The sequence below is a fragment of the Nicotiana attenuata genome, unplaced genomic scaffold (genome assembly GCF_001879085.1).
Source record: "Nicotiana attenuata strain UT unplaced genomic scaffold, NIATTr2, whole genome shotgun sequence".
Classification (NCBI taxonomy): Eukaryota; Viridiplantae; Streptophyta; class Magnoliopsida; order Solanales; family Solanaceae; genus Nicotiana; species Nicotiana attenuata.
Window position 1 is genome coordinate 31166 of NW_017672938.1, and position 26562 is coordinate 57727.

Below are 26562 nucleotides of genomic sequence, written 5' to 3' on the forward strand. Positions count from 1 at the left end.
CTCAGCCCAAGACAAAAGGATCGAAGAGTTCAAGGCCGAGCTTGCTGAGGCCAAGGTGGAGATTGAAAAGGCGAAGGCCTTAGCTGACATGTCCATAGCCGTGTACCTGGCTGATACCGAGGCTGCCCAAACTCACCTGAAGGAGGTTCCAATCGAGCGCGGTGGAGTAAAGATCTGGCCAACTGCCAATTTCGGAGGGAGACCCTCGATGAAATCCATGCTCGAGGTTTTGACCTCTCCAAGGAGATAGCTCAAGCTAAGGTGCTTGAAGCTGATGCCAGGTTGCTTGTCATGATGAAGGCAGCCAGGACGGGTCTATTAACGGTGAGGGGCCCGAAGGGGAAGCTTCCCCCGAGGGAGAAATCAGCCCCGGGCATAGTTAGGATTTTATTTTTCCTTTTCTCTTTTGTAAGACCCTTGTCGGTCTCTTGTACATATTTTTGCCCTTATATATAAAGAAATTTCTCTTTTGAATGCCTCCTTAAATTTTGTCTTCAAACATGTTTCGTGCCTTGTACAATTTTAGCACATCTTTATGTCTCAACAATATGTTCGAGATTTTGGTTTTAAATGACTTGATCGAAGCCACAATAATAATACTGATTTTATAGTCGGATTCGAGTGAAACTTGAATTCGAAGCGAAAAGACCCTTAGGGTTGTTTTGAATGACACAGGATCCTTGATCCATTAATCGAGTAGGTTCCGTTGGAATTCGGGATAGCGGGACCCTTAGGTTCGAATCGAGTGAGAACATATTCTCGAACTCATAGTGTGTTGGCTCTTGGGCTCTTTGAACTGGGCCGATATGGCCTCCAAAGGATGGCTATTTTTTCTCTCTTTCGACTTAAAGACTTTGTAAAGTTTTCTTATGCCTTAGCATGTATATTTTTTTTTGTACCCATTGGGTTTTTGAGGGTTTAGCGTCGATCGATACCTCTTTGTTTTTTGTGCCTTAGCACAAGTTTGTATTTGAATAATTCGATACCTCTTAAGGTTTTTCGAGGGATGATATTATCGAAGCCCTTTGATTATTTTGCCGAGGGTAGCCTTTTTAATCGGTTTTTGGAGAATTCGAAGGCCTATTTTTATTGCGAGGTTCGGACGTCTCTAAGCCGCGTTAGTTTGGTCGTAGACTTGGGTGTGACTCTTGGTCATACTTTCCCATCAACACTTCGAACTTGTTCCCGAGAATGATGGCCTTGGCCTAAAAATCGAGGGGTGCCTCTTTGAGGTCTTTAGATAATTTGAACATGTTGATTTTCGACGGTAGTCCCCGAGTAGGGGGGTTGACCGTTTGAGATGTATTTATACTTGGCCCTTGAGCCATTTAGCATTCGAGGTATAGTTTTACTTGGCCCTTGAGCCATTTTTAACAAAAATCATAAGTACGGAGCTTGTATAGTAGAAAATTTTCTTTGAGGCACAAGATATTTGATAAGGAAAAATGCTTCATTGGATAATTTATACATGCGTACATGTTTTGCCATTGGAGCTCGATTAATCTACATGGACACAGTTTGTTCGACCGTTTGGCCCATTACAAAGTTTCCCTATCGAGGCCCTTTTGACACGAAGCACTTTCCCTTGAAAATAAATCATCCGAGGGTGATGCCCCCCAGTATTCGAGGTTGAATGTAGAGAAGCCTCAGATACTATTAAATTGTCCCCAGGTAGCCCATATAATTGTTGCCTCGTTAAAACCTCGCTGGAAAAACCTATTTGGGATAAAAACCGATCTAAGGGAAAAAGAGTGCAACGCGTGCTTTAAACCCTAAGGTCCTCGTGTTGAAGAGTTTCTCAACGTCTTCAATCGAACACCTGCAATAAGTTAGCCCCAGATACAAATAAAAAAGGGATAAAGTCATACCTTAGCAATAATATCGTTTGAAGAGTGATATGTTCCAATTGTTTGACAATTGTTCGCCCTCCATTGTGCCAAGTTTGTAAGATCCCTTTCCGATGACACCGAGGACCTGGTATGGTCCTTCCCAATTTGGGCCGAGCTTTCCTTCGTTTGGGTCTTGAGTATTGAGGATGACTTTCCTCAGGACTAAGCCCCCTATTTTGAGGTGCCTAAGATTGGCCCTTCAATTATAATATCTCTCGATTTGTTGTTTTTGCGCAGCCATCCGAACGAGTGCGGCTTCTCGTTTCTCATCCAATAGTTCGAGGATAGTATTCATAGCTTCGTGATTTAATTCTTCCGTTGTATGTAGAAATCCGGTGCTAGGTTCTCCAACTTTGACCGGAATTAAGGCTTCAAAGCCATATACTAAGGAGAACGGGGTTGCCCCCGTACTGGACTTCGATGTTGTTCGATATGCCCAAAGGACTTCGGGTAGAATTTCTCTCCATTTTCCCTTGGCGTCGTTCAACATTTTCTTTAGATTCTGAATGATAGTTTTGTTCATTGACTCGACCTGCCCGTTTCCACTTGGATGATATGGTGTCGATAAGATCCTTTTTATTTTATGTTCTTCGAGAAACTTCGTTACCTTGCTGCCGATGAACTGCTTTACGTTGTCGCATACGGTTTCGGCAAGTATCCTGAATCGGCATATGATGTGATCCCAGATGAAGTCTATAACTTCTTTTTCTATGACTTTCTCGAAGGCCTGTGCTTCCACCCATTTAGAGAAGTAGTCAGTCATAAACAAAATGAATTTAGCTTTACCTGGAGCCGATGGCAGAGGGTCGACGATATCCATCCCCTATTTCATGAATGGCCATGGGGATAGGACCGAATGAAGTTGTTCTCCGGGCTGGTGGATCATTGGTGCATACCTTTGGCATTTATCACATTTTCGAACAAACTCCTTAGCGTCTTTTCCCATACTATCCCAGTAGTATCCTACTCTGGTGACCTTGTAAACTAGTGATTCGGCACCGGAGTGGTTCCCTCAAGTACCTTAATGGACTTCTCGTAGAACATAATCGGTGTCCCCTGCTCCCAAACATACTGCAAATAGTCCGTCGAACGTCCTCCTGTAAAATGTTCCATCTTCAGCCAATGTGAATCGAGCAGCTTTTGTTCATAAGGCCCTCGATTCTTTAGGGTCTTATGGGAGCTTTCCGTTTTTCAAGTACTCGATATATTTATTACTCCAATCCTAAGTTAAGCTTGTGGAGTTTATCTCAGTGTGACCTTCTTCGATCACAGATCTCGAGAGTTGAACGACAGTCCCCGAGCTGATTTCGTCCTCCTCGACTGATGACCCCAAATTTGCAAGAGCATCGGCTTCACTATTCTGATCGCGAGGTACGTGCTGCAAGGTCCATTCTTTAAAACAGTGTAAAGTCACCTGTAGCTTGGCTTCAATAACTTCCGCCCCCAATCTTTTATCTAGTTCGAGACCTGCAATCATGGCCTCGTACTCGGCCTCATTGTTAGTCAGCTTAGAAGTTTTGATAGATCTTCTGATAGTTTTTCCCGTGGGCGGCTTCAAAATGATGCCTAGCCCAGACCCCTTCACATTCGAGGCGCCGTCTGTGAAAAGGGTCCACACCCCTGATGATGTACCTGATTTTAACAAGAGTTCCTTCTTAACTTCGAGTACGAGGGTTGGCATGAAATCGGCCACGAAACTTGCTAAAATTTGAGACTTGATGGCCGTTCGGGGTTGATATTCGATATTGTACCCACTGAGTTCGACGGCCCATTTAGCCAATCGGCCTGATAGCTCGGGCTTATGCAAAACATTACGAAGTGGGTAAGTGGTTAGTACACATATGGGGTGAGATTGAAAATGCAACTTTAGCTTTCTAGAGGCGCTTATCAACGCAAGTGCCAATTTCTCTAAGTGTGGATATCTAGTTTCTGCTTCTCCTAGAGTTCGACTTAAATAATAAATAGGAAATTGCGTACCTTGCTCTTCTCGAACTAGGACACCACTTACAACGATCTCCGAGACTACCAAGTATAAGTAGAGTTTTTCATCTGCCTTTGGAGTATGAAGCAATGGTGGGCTCGAGAAGTATTGCTTCAATTCTTCTAACGCCTGTTGGCATTCTGGGGTCCAGGTGAAATCGTTCTTCTTTTTGAGTAGAGAAAAGAATCTATGACTGAGATCCAACGATGTTTTCTTTGAATCGGCTTAAGGCAGTTATTCGCCCTGTCAACCTTTGTACGGCGTTAACGCTGTCTACGACGTTGATGTTTTGATAGCCTTGATTTTATCGAGGTTGATCTCGATTCCCCAATTTGACACCATGAAGCCAAGGAACTTGCCCAAATCGACCCCGAAAACGCATTTCTCAAGGTTAAGCTTCATGTTATATTTTCTCAGTATCTTGAATGTTTCCTGCAAATGTGTCAAATGGTCCTCTGCGCGCAGGGACTTAACTAGCATGTCATCAATATATACTTCCATTGATTTACCTATTTGTTCCTCGAACATTTTATTTCTAGGTTTTGGTAGGTAGATCCTGCATTTTTTAGCCCGAAGGGAATTACATTATAACAATATGTTCCATACTTGGTGATGAATGAAGTCTTTTCTTGGTCTTCCGGGTTCATTTGACTTTGATTGTACCCGGAATAGGCATCAAGAAAACTAAGGATCTCGTGGCCGGCCGTGGCGTCGATCATACGATCGATGTTAGGCAGTGGAAAAGAATCTTTGGGACATGCCTTGTTTAAATCCTTATAATCTATACATATCCTAAGTTTGTTCCCTTTTTTAGGAACTACAACTATATTAGCTAACCATTCGAGGTACTTTACTTCCCGAATGGACCCTATTTTGAGAAGTTTAGTTACCTTGTTATTTATGAATACGTGCTTTATCTCAGACCGGGACCTTCTTTTTTGTTTCACCGATCTGAACTTTGGGTCCAAGCTCAGTCGATGCGTTGTTATTTCCGGTGGGATCCCTGTCATGTCTAAGTAGGACTAGGCATAACAATATATGTTATCAATAAGAAAATGTATAAGCTTTTTCCTAAGTTCGGGGGTTAACCCCGTTCCCAGGTATACCTTTTGCTCGGGTAGGTGCTCGATCAATATAACCTGTTCCAGCTCTTCGACCGTTGATTTGGTGGCGTCGGAATCTTCGAGAACAACAAAAGTTCAAGGGGCCAAAAAATCTTCCTCTTCCTCTTCCTCTTCCTCTTCCATTTCCTGCTTCTCCGATTCGCTCGAGGCTGGTGGCGGTGATTGCTATTTGGCTTCCTATTTACCCTTGATGCGCCCGATCCTTCCGATGTTGATAGCGCCGAAATCGATATTACCTCATCGACTGCGAACATTCTTTTACAACATGTTGTTCCCCGTACACTATTTTTACCCCATCCGACGTCGGGAATTTCATCATTTGGTAGAGAGTCAAAGGGACTGCCCTCATGTTGTGGATCCAAGGCCTCCCGAGTAAGGCGTTGTACCTCAAGTCGCCCTCGATCACGTGAAACTTGGTATCTTGGATAGTTCCAACCACGTTCACCGGTAGGATAATCTCTCCATTAGTTGTTTCACTGGCCATATTGAAACGGTTCAACACCCGAGCTGCGGGCACGATTTGATCTTGGGCCGAGTTTCTCCACGACCCTCAATCGGATGATATTTGCTGAGCTACCTGGATCCATTAAAACACGCTTAACTTGAACTTTATTTAATAAGATAGAGATTACTAGAGCATTGTTATGAGGCTAAGAAATCCCTTATGCCTCCTCGTTGTTGAATGATACGGTGCCTTTTGGCACATAGTCTCAGGTCCGTTTCTCCCTAGTAATTGATACCTTAGTGCGTTGAACACGGGCCCTTGTGGAATATCGACCCCTCCGACGATCATATGAATTACATGTTGTGGCTCTTCCTGCTCAATTTTCTTGTTGGCGTCTCTTTACCTGAAATGATTCTTGGCTCGATCACTTAGCAATTCTCGAAGGTGGCCCTCATTGAATAAATGGGCTACCTCCTCTCTCAATTGCCTGCAATCCTCGGTCCTGCCATGCGTGCCATGATATTTACACATCAGATTGGGGTTCCTTTGGGAAGATCGGTCTGTATGGGCCTAGGCCATCTAGTGTCTTTGATTCTTCCAATTGCTGATACAATACCTGACGCATCGACACTAAAATTATACTCTGATAATCGAGGTGCCTCTGTAGGGTCGGCGTACTTGTCAAAACCATTTTTTCTCATGAGTCCCAGAGAATTTTGTCCTCGACCGCTTCTCCGATCGTTCCGGGCGTGATTTCCTCCTAGACCACTGTGCCTGCGATCTGAGGTGTACGGTTGATATCGGTCTTTGTTCGATCTTGGCTCTCTATCGATGTCCCTCTGATTTTTGGCGGTTGACCTGTTCGGGTGAACTTAAACGAAAGGAGCTCCTAATTGGTCATCCTCGACCCTGATTTTTGATCGGTACCGATTGTGTACATCTGCCCAAGTTACAGCCGGATATTCGATCGAATTTTCCTTCAGCTGACGTGATACTATCGAACTTCGTTCATTCAATCCCTGGGTGAAAGCTTGAACGGCCCAATCATCTGTGATCGGTGTCAACTCCATGCGTTCCATTTAAATCGGGATATAAACTCCCTCAACATTTTATTATCCCTCTCTCTTACTTTGAAAAGGTTGTATTTTCTTGTCGCAACCTTTATGGCTCCGGCATGTGCCTTTACGAAAGAGTCTTCTAACATGGCAAACGAGTCGATGGAATTGGGTAGTAGATTGTGGTACCAAATCATTGCTCCCTTCGATAGGGTTTCCCCGAACTTCTTCAATAAAATAGATTCGATCTCATCATCTTCCAAATCATTACCCTTGATGGTGCATGTGTAGAAGGTGACATGCTCGTTGGGATCGGTGGTCCCATTGTATTTAGGAATGTACGGCATACGAAACTTCTTTGGAATGGGTTTCGGAGCCGCACTCGAAGGGAACGGCTTTTGTACAAATTTCTTCGACTCCATCCCTTTCAAGATTGGTGGTGCCCCGGTATCTGATCAACTCGGGAGTTGTATGTTTCCACTTTTTTATCATTAGCTTCGATTTTCTTCTCTCTTGACTCAATTCTTTGGGTGAGCTCCTCGAGCATTTTCATTATTGCAGGATCAATCCCCGATTCGTTACCATTCGACCTTTCTGGCACTGGCTCGGTACGGCTAGTGATTTCTGGCTCGAATCCACTCGGAGTTCTATGTTGATTTTGTAACTGGGAAATAGCGGCCTGTTGAGTCTGTAGCATCTCGAATATCACCTGGAGACTAACTCCTCCGTCTCCTCTGCCCTGTGTACCTTGGCCACTAGATTGGCCTTCTCTGCGTACACTCCCTTCGAGGTCCGCTGATAGTAGCCTATATTATGCGATGTAGATGCTATTTATGCTCGAAATTAACTAATTTATTGATGTTTTTAGTGCTAAATGATAACAAAATGCTCTGATTGAGGTTTTTGTGCTTTGCAGGAGCAAGTATTGATTATGAGGACATTGAACAGCTTTTGGAGCTAATTTGGAGCAAGGAAAGCCACTCAGAGGTGAATACGCGTGAAAGAAGACGGAGAAAAGGAGAAAACAGCTAAACCTCACTAGCGCGGGCGCACTCCAACCGCGCTAGTCCAGGCAAAATGGAACGCAATATGCGCGGCCCAAGCGCAGCCGCGCTCGTCAGATCGCTAAACCTTAATTCCAAAGGTAATTTCTGAAGTTCGGGGGCAACTCTCCTTAACATATAAGAAGCTCAAGTCGCCCAAACAAGGGGTATCAAGGTTTTTAGAGTTTTGTTGAAGGCAAGAAGAGGCAAGAGGCAAGGAGGAAAATTCGGCATCGAGTTCTATCTTTCATCCTTTTGTGTTGATCATTGATTATGAATTTTGCTATTGTGATTATGAAAACAATTATGAGTAGCTAAACATTTAATCTAGGATTGATGGAACCAATTGTTAGATGAGGTTTTGACTCAATTTTGTTATAATCTAGTCGTGTTTATTATATGATTGTTCAACTATGATTTGTATGGTGATTAATTGAATGGGCCCTCGATTAATCGTGTCTAACTGTCTTGTGTTGCTTGAGAAAGAATACTAGGTTAGATTGTTGTTGAACAACACCACTTTTGGGTAATTGAAGAGATTCATTACTTGAATTTAAAAGTGGGGTTTAGAAATAATGAAACTTTGGTGGGATAATTCAGAGCTGCATAAATTATCAGATAGAGTAGTTCGAGAGAATGCTCTAGTAAATTATCGTAGTTGATCGAGAGATAATTGCGGTAACCCTTAGCTCATAATCCTCATAGAGTATTACGGCGAGATTACAGCAAAAGAGTTAAGAATTAAGCTAGCAATTGGGGAAATCAATACCCTAGATCTTTTTACCATTGAATTATCTTTATTTTGGAATATTGTTAGTTTTAACATCCTTTTAATTTAGTTAAACAAATATCATAGTTTATTGATAAAAATCTTGCATCTGGAAATTGTTTGAACTTGTATTAGCATCAGTAAGAGTTGTAATAGATAGGTTAGTTCCCTGAGGATTCGACTACGGACTTGAAAAAAACCGAATTATATTTGCAATGACCGCTTTGTCTTTTATAAGGCATAGTTGGGCGTGATCAAATTTTGGCGCCATTGTCGGGGAATTAACGGTGTTACTTATTGCAACTTAGAAGTAGTGCTAGAAGTATTAGTTTAGATCAATTTTCTACGGTGTTAAATAATTTTTCATTGAAATTCTCACGTTTAATCTCTTGTGTGACTCAGGTGTATGCCTAGAAATTCTTCGAGGACTGGTGAACTGCTTGAAGGACTCTCAGACCCCGAGAAAACATTCAGGGCATTGAACCGTGCCAATAAGAAGAACAAACAATCACAACAAACACACCAACTCGCAACTGAAATGGACAACAGGGAAAACATTGAGGTGCCAAACGAAGCAGTGGTGGCACCTCTTGTGCCAGAAGCTGCACTTTATGATCGGGCACAGCCAACAGCTGAGAATCTGGCCACTGCCATTATTGTGCCCCAAATACAAGCGTAGACATTCCAGACCCTCAACAACACCTGAAAAATTTTCTATCAATTTGTGTGACCCAAAGGCAGCCAAATGTGACCCCAGAAGCCATCAAGTTGTTACTGTTCCCGTTCTCTGTGACTGGGGAAGCTCAGACTTGGCTAAATTCGCTCCCAATAAATTCCATTGCCACTTGGGAGGAATTAGTCAAGCAGTTCCTGAACAAGTTTTACCCGCCCAACAAGATTGCAAGACAAATTGATGAGATTGCAGTTCAAGCAGCAGCCCACTGAGACCTTGCAGGAAACTGGGGAAAGATTCAAAGGGATGCTAGTGAAGTGTCCCCACCATGGTATTCCATACCAGATGCTCGGTTAGAGATTCTACATGGATTAGCAAACAATTTAAAGGCCAATGTAGATGCTTCAGCTGGGGGTGCATTCTTGAGCAAGACATTCACAGAGTGTAAAATCCTTCTTGACAAGATGGCTCAGAATTCAGGGTGGATGACGAGAGGTACGATCCTGTCACCAATAGTGCATTCAGTTCCTCTTAACCCAAATAATTCACATGCAGAGAACATAGCCACAATCATGACTCAGATGAGTATACTAATAAAGAAGATTGATGAGATAGGTACAAAGCAAGTGCATATAGTTGACACAACAAATGGAGGATTGTGTACACCTTGCATTAATCAGTCTTATGTGTGTTCATGGAGTGGAGAAGGTGACAACCAAGGGTTAAGAGAGGATATGAATTATGTCAACAACTTTGGGGGTCAGAGGCAAGGAGGACAACAATGGGCATCAGCACCCAACCTGCAGTACAGACCGAACATGCCACAACCGGGAGGTATGCGGCCCCAAGGCCAAATGGTGCCATATCAGAGACAGCAGGGCTATCACAGCAGCCTCAGCAATAGTTCACATATCAGCCACCTCATTAGCAACAGGACAGCAATATGGTAGAACTCAGGGGTATGCTGCAATAGCTCATTGGAACAAATGGTAAGATGCAAGAAAAGTTGGCAGCGCATGACTCAGCAATTAAGGGTATTGAAACTCAACTGGGGCAGCTGTCCATGGCCTTGAATAACCGCTCCCAGGGAACATTGCTAGCCGACACGAACATTAACCCCAAGGAGCAAAACCCGAATCAGCTGATGGCAGTAAGTCTTCGGAATGGGAGAGATTTAGACAAGGAGCAAGAAGTTGCTTAATCTAGAAGACAGACTACACCAGCCACTCCAGTTCCAGTAGAGATAGATGAATCAGCGGAACTCACTGAAGTGGTAGTTGAACAAACTCAGGTTGATAAGGGTAAAGCTAAGGAAAGTGAACAAGTTGCAGAACAGGTGGTACCTCTTGTTCCACAAAATTCCAACTAAGAACAGCCAGCAAGCAGTGAACAAAGAGTGATGACTGCACCATTCCCTCAGAGACTGGCAAAACAAAAGAAAGAAGACCAATATAGGAAATTCATGGAGATGCTTCGTCAGATTCAATTGAATATCCCTATGATGGATGCTTTGAGAGAAATGCTAGGCTATGCAAAGATGATGAAGGATCTGATGTCACGGAAAGTTGACTTTCAGGACCTGTCCGCAGTGACTATGACACATACATATAGCGCAGTAGTGACGCGACCCATGGCTCAAAAGATGTCCGATCCAGTTAGCTTCACTATTCTGTGTACTATTGGGAGTTATGCTTTTGCAAAAGAATTGTGTGACTTAGGAGCCAGCATAAACTTGATGCCATTGGTGATATATACAAAACTGGGCATTGGTAGAGCTAGACCGACTTTGATGTTGTTGCAACTGGCTGACCGCACGATTAAAAGACCGACGGGGATTCTTGATGATGTGCTGATACAAGTGGGAAAGTTTGTATTTCCTGCAGACTTTGTTATTCTGGACTTTCAGGTAGATGAGGAGATACCCATCATTCTGGGGAGGCCATTCTTAGCCACTGGGAAAGCGTTGATTGATTGTGAAACTGGGGAATTAAAAATGAGGTTGAACGATGAAGAAGTAATATTCAACGTTCAACAATCCATGAGGAGACCTAGTGAATATGCAAATTGCTCACTAGTGGAAGCTGTGGATGTGATCATATATGAATATGATGAGACCCTGAACATTAAAGATCCATTGGGAGCTTGTTTGACAAATTTAGAGGAGATGGACGGTGAAGGATTGGCAGAGTGGGTCATGGCACTTGAAGGCCAAGGATTCTGGAAGAGGGAGCCTGAGTTCGAGCCCCTTAAGTTAGAAAAGAGGGATACACCACCTGCAAAACCATCAATAGAGGAACCACCACAGCTGGAGCTGAAACCTCTTCCAGCCTCCCTTAGATATGCTTTCTTGGGTCCCAATCTTATTACATCATCTGGTTTGTTAGCTGTGCAAGTAGAATAATTACTGCAGGTGTTGCAGGAATGCAAAACTGCCATTGGTTGGACTATGGCAGACATAAAGGGTATCAGCCCGGCCTTCTGCATGCACAAGATTTGTTTGGAAGAAGGGCACCAACCTTCCAAGGAACATCAACGAAGGCTGAACCCGAATATGAAGGAGGTAGTGAAAAGGAAGGTAATCAAGTGGCTGGACGCGGGCATCATCTTTCCTATCTCTGACAGTAATTGGGTAATTCTTGTCCAGTGTGTACCGAAAAAGGGTGGAATGACAGTTGTGGAAAATGAGAAGAACGAGTTGATCTCAACTCGTACAGTCACATGGTGGCGGATTTGCATGGATTACAGGAAATTAAACGCAACCACTCAAAAGGACCATTTCCCCTTACCCTTCGTAAACCAGATGTTGGACAGGTTAGCTGGGCGGTCCCATTTTTGTTTCTTGGATGGACACTCGGGATATAATCAGATCTCAATAGCCCCGGAAGATAGAGAGAAAACGTCCTTCACATGTCCGTACGGCATCTTTGCCTTTTGGAGGATGCCCTTTGGACTCTGCAATGCACCGGCAACATTCCAACGGTGTATGTTAGCCATTTTCACCGACATGGTCGAAGACATTATGGAGGTGTTTATGGATGATTTCTCCATGGTAGGGGATTCATTCGAAGATTGTCTTCATAACCTTAAAAGAGTGCTCATACGCTGTGTGGAGACAAATTTGGTGCTGAACTGGGAGAAGTGTCATTTTATGGTACAAGAAGGCATAGTGTTGGGCATAGAGTGTCCAAAAAAGGGATTGAAGTAGACCATGCAAAAGTTGATGTGATTGAGAAGCTCCCAGCACCCACTTCAGTGAAAGCAGTGAGAAGTTTCCTTGGGCACGCCGGATTCTACAGGCGGTTCATCAAGGATTTTTCAAAATTGCTAACCCCTTATGTAAGCTGCTTGAAAAAGAGTAGCACTTTATGTTTTCTGATTATTGCAGGTTAGCATTTGAGGAGCTGAAGAAGAGATTGGTGACTGCACCCATCATTGTTGCACCCAAATGGGAGCAACCATTCGAGCTAATGTGCGACGCCAGTGATTACGCTATAGGAGCGGTTTTGGGGCAGCGCAAGGAGAAAATCATGCACCCAATTTACTATGCAAGCAGGACGCTTAGTGGTGCACAACTGAACTACACGGTCACGGAAAAGGAAATGCTCGCTGTAGTGCTTGCCTTCGACAAATTCAGGTCATATCTTATTGGTTCGAAAGTTATTATTTATACTGACCATGCAGCCATTAGGTACTTAATAGCAAAGAAGAAGTCAAAGCCCCACTTGATTCGCTGGGTTTTGTTGCTACAAGAATTTGGCCTGGAGATTCGTGATCGAAAGAGGACAAAAAATCAAGTAGCAGACCACCTCTCGAGGTTGGAAGGGGCAGAGAAGAGAACGGAGGTTGAAGATATCACTGAGACATTCCCGAATGAGCAATTACTTGCTATGATAATGGAAGAGGCACCATGGTATGATGATATTGCTAATTACTTAGCATGTGGTATTGTACCTCATGATGTCTCCTCAATTCAAAAGAAGAAATTTTTCCGTGATTGTCGTGCGTATTATTGGGATGAACCCCTATTGTTCAAAATATGTGTTGATAACATGATCCGGCGGTGTATCCCCGAGCAAGATCACCCCTCTGTTTTGCAGGCTTGCCATGCTTCGCCATATGGTGGACACTTTGGAGGAATTCGAACATCAGCAAAGGTGCTGGAATCAGGCCTGTATTGGCCTACATTGTTCAAGGATGTCCATGATTGGGTCAAAAGCTGTGATGAATATCAAAGGACGGGCAACATATCCCGTCATCATGAGATGCCAATAACCACAATCCAAGACGTGGAAGTGTTTGACATGTGGGGGATCAACTTCATGGGGCCTTTATTCAGCTCATACGGTAACAAGTATATACTGGTTGTCGTTGACTATGTCTCCAAGTGGGTCGAAGTAGTTGCTCTCCCAACCAATGATGCGAAAGGGGTGACCAGTTTCCCCAAGAAAAACATTTTCACACGTTTTGGCACCTCCCGAGCCATAATCAGTGATAATGGCTCTCATTTTTGCAATAGAGCGTTTGTACGCCTGTTGGAGAATTATGGAGTTCGCCACAAGGTAGCCTCACCATACCACCCACAAACAAGCGGGCAGGTGGAAGTGTCCAATAGATAAATCAAAAGTGTCCTCTCAAAAACAGTGAATGCAACAAGAACTGATTGGGAAAGAAAGCTGGATGATGCATTATGGGCATACCGCACAGCCTTCAAGACTCCAATTGGTATGTCACCATACAAGTTGGTATTTGGGAAGGCATGCCACCTTCCGATTGAGCTAGAACACAAAGCACTGTGGGCATTGCGGCAGCTGAACTTAGACATGGAAACTACGGGCACCAACAGAGTTAATGGGTTACATGAGCTTGAGGAATTCCGGTTCCAGGCATTCGAGAGTGCTAGACTATGTAAAGACAGGATGAAACTGATGCATGACAAGCACATCTTGAATCGGAACTTCGAACCCGGAGAATTAGTGTTGCTATATAACTCAAGATTGAGGTTGTTCCCGGATAAGTTGAAGTCCCGATGGTCAGGACCGTTAAGAATGGTGCAAATGTTCCCAAGTGGAGCTGTGGAAATCGAATCTGAAGATGGAATGAACAAATTCACAGTGAATGGGCAGAGGTTGAAACATTACCTTGGAATGATTGAAGAAAAAGGGGGCAGCGTAGTGATAACGTTGGAGGAGCCCTAATACACAAATGAGGAGTGATGTCATGAGCCTGCGTCGTGCCGCGACGTTAAATCAGGCACTGCATGGGAGGCAACCTATTGATTTGTTGTAAGGGTCGTGCCACGACATTAACTAAGGCGATGGTTGGGAGGCAACCCTATGCGTAGTGACTTTATTGTAGTTAAAATTTGTTATTTTTGATTTTAGTAAGTACTAACCAGTGCAAGTGAGTTTGGGCAGGTGATAAGTCCATCAGACGCTGAAGGAAGAGGTAAAAAAGTTGAAAAATCTCGAGGCCCAGGAGCGCGGCCGTGCTCAGACCGCGCTAAGGTCGCACATATGGCCAAGTATTCTGCCTCCTTGCTGAGTGGTGACTCTTGATGTAAGTGTGCTTAAAGAAGTAGAGGGTTTAACTCAATGATGTAAAGGTGGAATGAAGGTTTGACAAAGGTATGGGCTTAAAAGTGAAAGATGTATTAAAGTGCTTAGGGAGGTGTAGTCACTATACCCATATGTATCCTACCTGTCCCGCGGCCAACATTACAACCAAATAAAGTCCTACTTGATTCTAGATCAAATGAGCTCGATTAGTCGAGTATTACACTACGGGCAAGCCTATGGTGCGTTGTTTGTGGCATAAGAATTTCATTCTGAGGGTGAGTGGAATCTTACGTATTTGAATTCCTCAGTGTGTGAATTACAATGACCATGATTCAAGTCTCTTTTGTGGTGAGTAGGCACGTGATTCATGAAGGAAAGGTAAGTCCGGACCTCTGACTGAGAGTATGAAAGCCGGTTAGGGACATTACGTGGCTAGAGAGAGACTCCACTCTTGAGGCTAGGATGTTACGCTAAGGTAGTCTACCTATGTGAATTATTCTTGGTATAAGGAGTAGGAAGCGACCCAATGATGATTAGGCCTATAGAGTGTGGTTTTGTTGCTAGAGGACTAGCAACGGTTTAAGTGTGAGGTGTTGATAGTAGCCTATATTATGCGATGTAGATGCTATTTATTCTCGAAATTAACCATACTTTATTGATTTTTTCAGTGCTAAATGATAACAAAATGCTCTGATTGAGGTTTTTGTGATTTGCAGGAGCAAGTATTGATTATGAGGACATTGAATAGCTTCTGGAGCTAATTTGGAGCAAGGAAAGCCACTCGGAGGTGAATGCGCGTGAAGAAGACGGAGAAAAGGAGAAAACAGCTGAACCTCACTATCGCGGGCTAAGCGCGGGCGCGCTCCAGCCGCGCTAGTCCAAGCAGAATGGAACGCAAAATGCGCGGCCCAAGCGCGACCGCGCTTGTCAGATCGCTGAACCTTAATTCCAGGGGCAATTTCAGAAGTTCGGGGGCAACTCTCCTTAACATATAAGAAGCCCAAGTCGCCCAAAGAAGGGTATCAAGGGTTTTAGAGTTTTGTTGAAGGCAAGAAGAGGCAAGAGGCAAGGAGGAAAATTCGGCATCGAGTTCTATCTTTCTTCCTTTTGTGTTGATCATTGATTATGAATTTTGCTGTTGTGATTATGAAAATAATTATGAGTAGCTAAACATTTAATCTAGGTTTGATGGAACCAATTGTTAGATGAGGTTTTGACTCAATTTTATTATAATCGAGCCGGGTTTATTATATGATTGTTCAACTATGATTTGTATGGTGATTAATTGAATGGGCCCTCGATTAATCATGTCTAATTTCCTTGTGTTGCTTGAGAAAGAATACTAGGTTAGATTGTTGTTGAACAACACCACTTTTGGCTAATTGAAGAGATTCATTACTTGAATTTAAAAGTGGGGTTAGAGATAACGAAACTTTGGTGGGATAATTCAGAGCTGCATAAATTATCAGCTAGAGTAGTTCGAGAGAATGCTCTAGTAAATTATCGTAGTTGATCGAGAGATAATTGCGATAACCCTTAGCTCATAATTCTCATAGAGTATTACGGCGAGATTATAGCAAAAGAGTTAAGAATTAAGCTAGCAATTGGGAAAATCAATACCCTAGATCTTTTTACCATTGAATTATCTTTATTTTGGAATATCGTTAGTTTTAACATCTTTTTACTTTAGTTAAACAAATATCATAGTTTATTGATAAAAATCTTGCATCTGAAAATTGTTTGAACTTGTATTAGCATCACTAAGAGTTGTAATAGATAGGTTAGTTCCCTGAGGATTCGACTCCGGACTTGAAAAAAACTGGATTATATTTGCAACGACCGCTTTGTCTTTTATAAGGCATAGTTGGGCGTGATCATCCGCGCCTAGATCCGCATTTAAAGCAACGTGCGAACTAACATCGACTGGATTGGCAACCGGTGCTCCCCCGAGATTATCCTGTGGCACCTCGACTCCTGGAGCAATTACATTGTCATTTTCCCCGTGAAACCCGAGACCATATTCACCATGTGTGGTGCGTTTTGTGAGTTTGACATGTTTTAACTTGAGAGCAAAGATACTTGACAAGAAAAAGCGTAAAATAATGTATATTATCAGAATCAGCACCGAACAATCACTATTATCCTTAGCCCCATGATGGGCGCCAAACTGTTTACCATAAAATTTGGATAACAATTAAACTTATATTACGGTTTTAAGGATATGTGATTTCTTCCAATACCAATTGATAAGCAAGAAAATAAATGAATAAATTAGAGAATAAAATAAATCAAACTAGTGTGCTAGTCAAGTCTCGACCTCGACTTGGGGTAGTCTCGAAATGAGATAGTAAGAATAGTAAATGATAAAGCAACTCTGATGAACAATAAGTGAAATAGCAGGAAAGTAATGAGCATATATATTCTTGTTAGTGAAGAATAATCATGCTTACAAATGAATGGGATCCCTCTTTATATAATAGAGGAGTCCTATATAAGGTACACTTCTAATTATAGTAGGAAACCAGATTAACATCTAATTAACCGCTGTAGATTGATCTGTTCCGAGATTCACGCCACGATCCTCGACCAATCGCGGATATCTCGCCCTTTCCGTTATCAAGCTATGCCAATGTCACTCGAAGTCTGCCTCTTTCTGGATGCAATCGATGTCGACCACGGTCTGGACTTGACGTCCTAGCTCTTTGATATGACATTCCTATCTCAACCAAAGAATGAAATCGGGTAGCCCTGATTTCTACCATATACACAATAAAACATCTGTCTTATAAAAGTTAGGAACTTTTTCAATTATCTGTCATATGTTGCTTCATTTCAGAATAGGACCTGTATTGAAGCTATCATCTTTAATAATCTTCAAACAATCTTCATAATTAAATGAATCTTCAGTACCCTAAACCATAATTTTTTACATTGATTCACCAGCAAAACCTTATATTTACTCCCGATTCGAAGTAGCAGCAACAATAAGAAGAGCAATCGATGGTAGCAACAATAAGATTAAGGTAATTAAGAAGAGAAATCGAAGGTGACTCTCATCTCCGATGAGAGAAGTTTTCGGATGAGAGAAAAGAGACCACTTTTACTGAAAATTCCCTTTTTTAATTTTTACCACGTAATTAAATTAATGTATGCTAATTAAGCCCGTTTTAAGATAATGGTAATTAATTATCCACGTGGCATGCCACATGGCAGGTTTTAAAATTTATTTAGAGCGTGTATCATACGCACCAGTAAGATTGAGACCGGGGGGGGGGGGGGGGGAATATTATGAAGGGGGATATAGTTCAGGGGGATTTTGGGGACAGTCGATAATTTAGGTAGGGAAATGATAAAGATCGTATAGTTTAGGTAGGTTTGAGGGTATTAACTCTTAGTTAAATTAGACAAGCTTTATTACCGGGTGCGTTAGATGAGCATAAGAAATATGAATTAAATGGGTTTTATCTTTAAAAAATCTATTTTTTAATAAGACATAACATGCCAAATGAGTATTTTATATTTTTTTTTTGTTAAAAAGCAATAAATGAATGACTTTATTGTTCTAAATTAAACAAAAATACCTTTAAAACTAGGTTATTTGACCGTCCAAAGAAATACTTTCTCCGTTTTAATGTGAACCTATTTTCTTTTTTAGTTTGTGCCAAAAAAATGAATCCCTTTTATTATTTTAAAATAATTTACCTTTATACAATAATTTATAGCCACACAAAATATATGTATCTTATTTTATATCACTAAGTTTTTCACAAACTTTGGAGATATAGGTGTACAATGTTGAGACATTACTAGTATTGTATACTCGAAAACAGTACAATGTCTATTTGGTAGTGTCAGATTAGCACGAGGCCCTGGACTGGTTGTATTTCACATCTCCGCTGCTTAAACCCTAAAAAAAACTCAGCAGCAGCAGCAGAAGCGGCCCCTATTCACACCCATACCTTAAAACATTGTGTGTGTTGGGTAGCAATGAATGGAGTCAATTACTGAAGCTCTACTTTTGTATTTGTATGCTCACGCCATGTTAATTTTTGTTCGCGGCCTATTCAGAAAGTCTCAGCGCCGTGTAAGCCATTTGTTAGCTTCTCCTACTTTATCATCTACTACTACTACTCCCTTCATTCCATTCCCGCAAAACTTGTTCTTCTTTGTCAACAGTTTCCTTTGCTTATTCAGATACTCATTTTCCACAAATAATACTTCTACTTTTAATGCCGACTCTATAGAAAATATCATACGGGAAGAGAAATGGGATGATTTTAGGATTGTGAGACTCTTTGACTCTGCTTTAGCTCCTATTTGGATCCCCAAAATCCTTTTGGCACTGAAACAAGAACCAAGGTTAGTTTTGAAGTTTTTCAAGTGGGCCAAAACGCAGACTGCTTTTGTTCATACTGCGGAGAGTTATTGTATTGTAGCTCACATTTTGTTCTGTTCTAGAATGTATAGTGATACACTTGATGTTCTAAAAGAGCTGGTTACTTTGAGTGATGCTAAAAAGGTGTTGCCTTGTTCCCATGTACTTGATGTTCTTTGGTCAACGAGGAACACTTGTGTGCCGGGGTATGGGGTGTTTGATGCATTATTTAGTGTTCTAATTGAGTTAGGGTTGCTTAAGGAGGCTAGTGACTGCTTTTCAAGGATGACAAGTTTTAGAGTTCTTCCCAAAGCGCGGTCTTGTAATTATCTTTTGCACAGACTCTCAATGTTAGGCCATAAAAGCTCATGCTTGAAGTTCTTCGAGGATATGATTGAGTCTGGAATTATTCCAACAGTGTACACCTACAATATAATGATTGGCTATTTATGTAAGGATGGGGACTTGAATGCTGCAAAAAGGTTATTCACTCAGATGAAGGATATTGGCATTGATCCAGATATAATTACATACAATTCTCTCATTGATGGAATTGGTAAGCATGGGGAACTAGACGATATGGTTTCTCTATATGAAGAAATGAAGAAAGTTGGATGTTTTCCTGATGTAGTAACATATAATACACTGATCAATTGTTTTTGTCGATCTGGAAGGATGGTATTAGCATTTAAGTATCTGCATGAGATGAAGAAAAGTGGCTTGAAGCCCAATGTTGTTACTTATAGCATATTTATCGATGTTTTTGCCAAAGAAGGGATGTTACAAGGAGCTATCAAGTTCTTTGTTGACATGAGGCGGGTTGGTCTTGCTCCTAATGAATTTACTTATACTTCGTTGATTGATGCACATTTTAAAGCTGGTAAAGTTGATGAAGCTTTGAAACTTGTTAAAGAGATGCTAGAGGTAGGAGTTAAGTTAAATGTTGTGACCTACACGACATTGGTTGACGGTTTTTGTAAAGAAGGGAAAATCAAGAAAGCTGAAGAAGTTTTTATGGTCATGCTGAAGGATGGGATTATCCCAAATTTAGAAGTCTATACTGCTCTCATCCTTGGGTATATCAAATCAAAAAGGCTAGTGGATGCTATGAAAATTTTGGAGCAAATGAAAGAAAATAATATCAGACCAGACACATTACTCTATGGAATAGTTTTATGGAGTTTCTGCTCTGATGAGAAGTTTGAAGAAGCCAAGGTTTTATTTGATAAAATAAAGGGACTTGGAATAGAAGCAAACTATGTCATATACACAATACTTGCTGATGCTTACTTTAAGGCTGGAAAACCCATAGAAGCACAGACTCTGCTAAACGAAATGCAGGAAAGAGATATTTCCCCTACTATTGTGACGTATTCTGCATTAATTGATGGCTTGTGTCGGTTGGGATTTGTCCACGAAGCAATGGACCATTTCCATTCAATGCCAAAAATGGGTTTGCATCCTAATATTGTGGTCTATACAGCTCTTATTCATTGCTTCTGTAGAAATAAATGTCTAGAGGCGGCAGAAAAGCTGTTTGATGAAATGCTTGGCAAAGGTATACTTCCAGATAAAATAGTTTATACATCCTTGATTGATGGAAACCTAAAGCAGGGAAATATTCAAGATGCTTTAGATTTGCGAAGGAGAATGACCGAAAGTGGTTTGGAGCTTGACCTTCATGCCTACACTGCTTTGATTTGTGGGCTTTCGGAAAATGGCCAGGTGCCTCAGGCAAGAATTTTTTTTGATGAGATGATTGACAAGGGCGTTAAACCTGATAAGGTTGTATATTCATGTCTTATAAGAAAATATCAAGAGATCGGTAATCTAGAAGAAGTTCTTGCGTTGCAAAATGAAATGATGAAAAGAGGACTGGCGTCGGTTACAAGTAGTCAACTATGCAGTTCATAATATGCAAACCTGAGAAATAGTATTTTTCTTCTCTGGTTCTATCATTGAAGAGGTTGGATTATACTGTGTCTTTTCTCATATCCGATTCAACCCCATCTCAATACTGAGGTAAGTTTCAGTTTACTCCTGTTTTCTTTTGTGCTCACATGTTTAAATGTTCTAAAATAGAAAAAATGAGATAACAACTGACTGGTAAGTACATATTATGTTTTGTTGAAAACTAGAATTTGTATATAAAGCTGAAACCTTGCTAGATTTCATTGCCTACATGAGCAGTTAGTAGGAACCTGTTGTGTACTTTCGGGAACTTTTTGGATGTAATTCACAGCACCAGCTTAGTGCTGATACATGAGCAGTTAGCTGATACTTTCTGGATGTAACTATTTATGCTCAATGTTATCCATTTGTAGCCGAAACCCATTCTTCCAAACATAGATAAGATAATTTCTTGATGTCCAGTTCACACAATACTCTGGGTTCTCCTTTCCTGAATCTCGAGTTGACCGTTTCATTTGCTATAAAGGATGCATCTAGAATATGTCTTTCAATAAAAGCATTCTGGGATGTGGAGATGAGCTTACCAGTTTCGACCTTCCATCTAGCTCTTTGGATATTATTTTATAAACGTTCCCCAGTATACTATTGAGTGTATATCCTTCGCACCATTCTTCTTTTGTATGAGCACAATAAAGGAAGATTTGAAAGTTTTTCCGAGAATCTTTTGTGTCAGATTTATTGCTGTAAATGAGGGTTATCCACTCTACTGAAAGTATGTATTTCTAGGCATACCAGTTTATAGGTTTAGTTATTAATGAAAGTTTAGTTTGTTAGGGGAAGTCAAATTAATGGTGATTCATAAGAAGTTAAAGATGAGTTGTCGGAGATTGAAATAGGGCCTTCCTTTTGTCATCCTCTCTTTTTTCATATTTGTTCTTGGAGGTTCCTAAACTAGACTGTATTCTCTGTATAGCTTGTCCGGTGTCTCTACTAATTTATCAATATCATCCTTTTGTATTCTGTTTATTTGTGCTTGGTTCCATATCAAACAAAGCTTCTATAGTAGTTGTTTCATATGCTAGATATTAATAAGACTATTGTAAAGTGTAAACTAGATACCCCTGTAAAAAAAACTAGTGTAAGCATGATACTAGTCAATACATGTATCGACCCAACTGGTTCTTTTGTCTTTCTTAGGTGATACCATTCATTATTGTGCTGAGAGAATTATCGGCTTGTCCCCTGGGTTTGATCCTCCCGGGAAACAGAGGAAAGGCGGTAACAACAACATACCCAGTATATTCCCATACTTGGGGTCTGGGGGTAGTGTGTACGCAGACCTTACCCCTACCTAGTACCTAGTGAAGGTAGAGACTTTGTTTCCAATAGAAAGGCGGTAAGTTGTCTCACAATTGGTGCTTAACATTGGGTTGGAAATGTTGCATTTGGGTTTGATGTCTTCTTATTGAAAAGAAAAGGTATACAGATTATGCTAAATATCAAAAGAAAAAGACTAAATTGATTAATACAAATCCCACGAAACATAGGATTAATACATACTTTACTCCTCAAACGTGGACAAAAATCCTTTACTTTTCTTCGTGTCTATTTCCCATAGCAAAAGCCCCACGAAAATGCCATGTGGCATGTGCGTCGCTGCATCACTTACCAGCCCAAGCAAAGCGTGCAAGGGTTAAAAATCTGTCAAAATCCCATTTTTCAAAGATTTTTCAGCTTGTTTTCTTCTTTTTAGATGCTACCTCTTTTTTTACACTTTTTTTTTGGCCTTATTGTATATTCTTTTCCTTTTCTTTATTTTCTCTTTCCTTCTTTCTTTTTCTACTCCAATAGTTCTTATCCTCTGAACTCTCCGGTACGCCGTTGCTCCAGTAAGCAACCACTATAGGGTGCACACTTTACTGTTAACCACATGAGCTCAACCATGTTGAACGCAGCAACTAGAGGTGCATACTCTACTGTTAGCCACATGAACTCAACTGCGGTCCAGTTAAGCAGAAGCTCTCTTGGTCACTTGATTCCCAAGATTTCTCAGAGGGAAGTTAGGAAGAAGGAACGAGAAAGCAGGGAAAAGATACAAAAGATAAGGATAATGAAATAGATCCTTTGTTTCTCATGCATATTTTGCATTCTTTTTGGTTTTAAATCTGTTAATGGGAAAATGGGTTTGTTACCGGCAAAGTTTGTCGAGAAAAAGTGATGGTAGAAGGCCCACAGGGTTATGGGAATGAAAATAGAGAAAGATTTCTACAGAGACTGCCAAGATTTGGTCCAGCCAAAATTTCAACCAAGAAAAGGGCAATGGGAAAAGGGGGTTTTCGCCGGTAAATTTGGCTTGGAAAAATGGTGGAAAGCTAGCAAGGATGGACCTTTTTTCATTTTTTTTCCATGACGTGTCATGAGTGGTGCGTATCATGTACTTCCAAGAGGGAGTGGTCTTATGTCATCTAGGAGGGTCTTAGACATGGATTTTGCAGAATTAAGAAGGATGCCACGAAGAAAAGGTGTGTAAATGGGATTTCTGTGCAAACTGGAGGACTAATGTATGTATTAAGCCTAACTCTGTGATTTTCTTGTGGGAAACTAGGACTTTACCTTACTTATAAAAGAAAAAATTTCTTGAATTTTCATTTACCAAGGCTTAAATAATTGGAATATTTTTCTCTTTAAATATTTAAGTGAGATAAGATGACGATTATTTTATTTTATTATTAAATGTTATATCAGTCATACTTTTGAATCTGTATAAAAATGGTTTGAAAGGAAATTGTTTTTCCTCCTTTTTCTGTGTGGTCAGCGGAGATCAGCATAAACCCAAAAGTATGAAGATGTAGAAGCCCACACAGAAATGATAGATATTTTGGAAATATAAGTTAAATCATTTATTTTTTTTCGTTTTTTGGATAACTGCAACATAGAGAGAAGATTATGACCAGTCATTGTTTCATGTGTCAGAAAAAGACAATAAATATCTTTTCTGCGTTGTACAGTGGACAGAAGTGTTGGAGAACTACACCACACTCAATTTCGAGTTCAAATTGAAAGCGAAATGGTAGGATGCCCTGAGGATGAATCTGAAGCCATTCAGTGAGATGCATTGTCGGAGATGTCTCTCTTCCTTCTTTTTCCCTTCGTCTTTGGTGCATGAGAATCTATGTTGCTCAGATGCGGGTACTCAATACGAGTGCGGATGGAGGTTGGATTTTTCATAACATAAGTTTTTGGATTTGGGGTTATGGATCTGAGTACAAATACAGGTGCTGGGATACTGTCAATAAATGTGCATTGAAGCATATATGAGTATATAAATGATTAGTAAACCTTATTGAGCTAAAACTAATAAAATATAATTCTTAATAAATACGTAATTTTTTATTCATAAGATTTCTCGTGTAATAGTAATGCGTTCTCATACTTTGTATAACTATCTACGTATGATATAAACCCAAAACTCAAATCAAGTAGATGTAGTCAAAGCATCCAAGGTAAGTTGACCAAATCCAATGTGGACCCCTCCTCCTCCACTCACACGCAAATCGTGTTGGATCGACATGGGTGCGGAAGGGATTTGAAGGGCCCGAGCAACATATGTGAGAATGGAGAGTAACAGGAATTTTTGAGGGCCCTTCCTAGGAGCTTCTTTGGAGGGTTTGTAGGCGTTTCTTAACGTTAGCTTTAACATTACTACGATGGGATTAGACTAGAGAGCCTCTATGGTTCTATTTCCTTCTTAATTCTCTTATCTGGTAATTTGGGAACGTATTTTTTTGATTGTTGGTAATGTGGGGATGTATTGTCTTACCTTATCACATCTCTCTTTTCCATATCTATCAATAAAATCCTTCCTCCAAGAACTAGCACTGTAATCTGTTGTTAGTAAGGCTCCAAGTTAATAAATCGGCTAAGACCATAATAGTATTATGCTTTTGATTTTTCAATTGGCTTTTCAACTTCTATGAACTCTACTGTTGTGTGGGCCTGACTTAGCTTATTCTCTTGTTTTTGGCGAACTATAATGTCAAGCGCTTATCCAGGAGCACACCCATGATTTTTTCTGGAGCTCAATACTTGCTTGATTGTGGAGACCTGGAGAAATATCAAGTATCACTGTAAGTGGTGGATCTTGAGGAATTTCTACAACAATGTGAGTGTCAAGGTAACAGCAAATTTCCTACCTTATTTTATTTTTAAGTTATGAATGAAGCTATATTGGCTGTTGATTCTACATTTTCTTATTCCAGTTTTCATTGACCAGATATATCATAATATCACCACGAGACGGCAGGGCCAAGATATTTTATATTGTCATGGTCCAAGCATGAAGTTGTTGAAGTCATTCATTCAGAGCCCTAGGTTTTAGCTCAATCTTCACAAGATGAACTGAGCAAGAGGGATAACTGACCGAGAGGGAGGTTAAGGGGACTCTGTCCTGAAGACTGAGGGGACTAACATGAAGTAGTGGTCAGTGACATGAAAACAAGGCTCCTTTTTTTGAATGGCAGTGGTGAAAAACTACTGGTTTGGTCCTTGAAGCAGCTATTAGTTAAACAAAGATTATCGAGGACCACAGTTCAAATTTCAGTGGATTCAAAAAGCACTAGGTGATTTCTTCCTAACTGTCTTAACCTTGTTGGATAGAGTTAACGAATACGGCGAGAGATAGCAGGAACTCGGTGGTTAGTTGAGGACACCAGCTATCAAGAAAAGTTACAGTGAGATATTGTTGGAAAATTCCTTAGTATAATAATTACGATTTCAATTTAGATTTTTGGCCTATTTGTATAGGGTCGTTTTTTTTCTAAACTCAAGCTATTATGCTATGAGGATCTGATTCATCAATGTACTTTAAAACAAAAGAAGCACGAATCTGATTTATCAATGTAATTGCTCTGATATGGCCAATATTTAGTTGGCCGAGTGTGTTAGCTTCTGGTTTGAGGCTATGCCAACGTTTTCATTTGCTCTTCTAGACATCACACTGTACGTTATCAAGGGGAACAAGGATGGATTGGGGTTTTGGGTAAACAGGTGAAGGGGGAAAAGAAGTAGATTCCTTGCATTGGACAGTTAAAAGCTGTAAACTGATATGGAATCAGTTGTGACCTAGTTTGATCCGAGTTTCTGTTTTGCATCTACTCGTTTTATGTTTCCCAATTTCTCGGTTTGTGAATCATTCAGAGTCTTCACACTGAAAGAACCCTCTATATTCTACTGATCTTTCTGGATCAAGTTTTCCTGTTATTAATATTGAAGACATTGCCTATTCAAATGGTGGGAGTCAACCACCTCTTTTGAAACGAGAGCTATGCTTACTGAAAGATTGATGCTGGAGGTGGTGTGTTAACTTGTCGGAGGTCAATGATTTGGCTATTCTGGAATACCAACTATTATGTATGTTAACAAGAATGGTTGATCGAGCCCTATCTTGATGAAGAAGTGAGGTCGGTCTCGAGTTGTCTTTTATCCCACTTAATCTTGCTATTTCTTAAAATATGTAGGGATTCCATTATTTTACTGTTTTGACACTAACCACAAGATGAGAAAAAACTGCAAGTGCGATAAGAGTGGTGCCCCATTGTGGTGGTCTCTCTAGCCGGTTAGCGATGAGGGGTCAAGGGGCCATCGCGTTTGGAGGCACAGCCACTAAAACCCAAACCAAAATTCAAAAATAGACTTTGGGTGGTAAAAGGGCACAATTTCCAAAATGGACGGGTGTCGTGATCA

General features: G+C 40.9%; 2 protein-coding genes across 11 annotated transcripts; both read left to right on the plus strand.

Moving 5' to 3' along the window:
* Positions 1 to 10441: 10441 nt before the first annotated feature.
* LOC109214990 lies at positions 10442 to 11380 on the plus strand. The gene is made up of 3 exons (XM_019378974.1): positions 10442 to 10837; positions 10886 to 10952; positions 11055 to 11380. Exons 1-3 carry the CDS (start codon positions 10442 to 10444, stop codon positions 11378 to 11380), a joined length of 789 nt encoding a protein of 262 aa, XP_019234519.1.
* A 6979-nt stretch (positions 11381 to 18359) lies between these two features.
* Positions 18360 to 25787, plus strand: LOC109214992 (putative pentatricopeptide repeat-containing protein At2g02150). Of its 10 annotated transcripts, none has more exons than XM_019378978.1 (4): positions 18360 to 20931; positions 23829 to 24034; positions 24862 to 24994; positions 25094 to 25787. In XM_019378978.1, exon 1 carries the CDS (start codon positions 18526 to 18528, stop codon positions 20821 to 20823), a length of 2298 nt encoding a protein of 765 aa, XP_019234523.1. In that variant the 5' UTR covers positions 18360 to 18525; the 3' UTR covers positions 20824 to 20931; positions 23829 to 24034; positions 24862 to 24994; positions 25094 to 25787. The 10 variants fall into 10 exon arrangements, with proteins under 10 accessions (XP_019234523.1, XP_019234525.1, XP_019234522.1 ...); XM_019378980.1 differs by having other exon boundaries at positions 24873 to 24994; XM_019378977.1 differs by having other exon boundaries at positions 22018 to 24994.
* Positions 25788 to 26562: the final 775 nt, after the last annotated feature.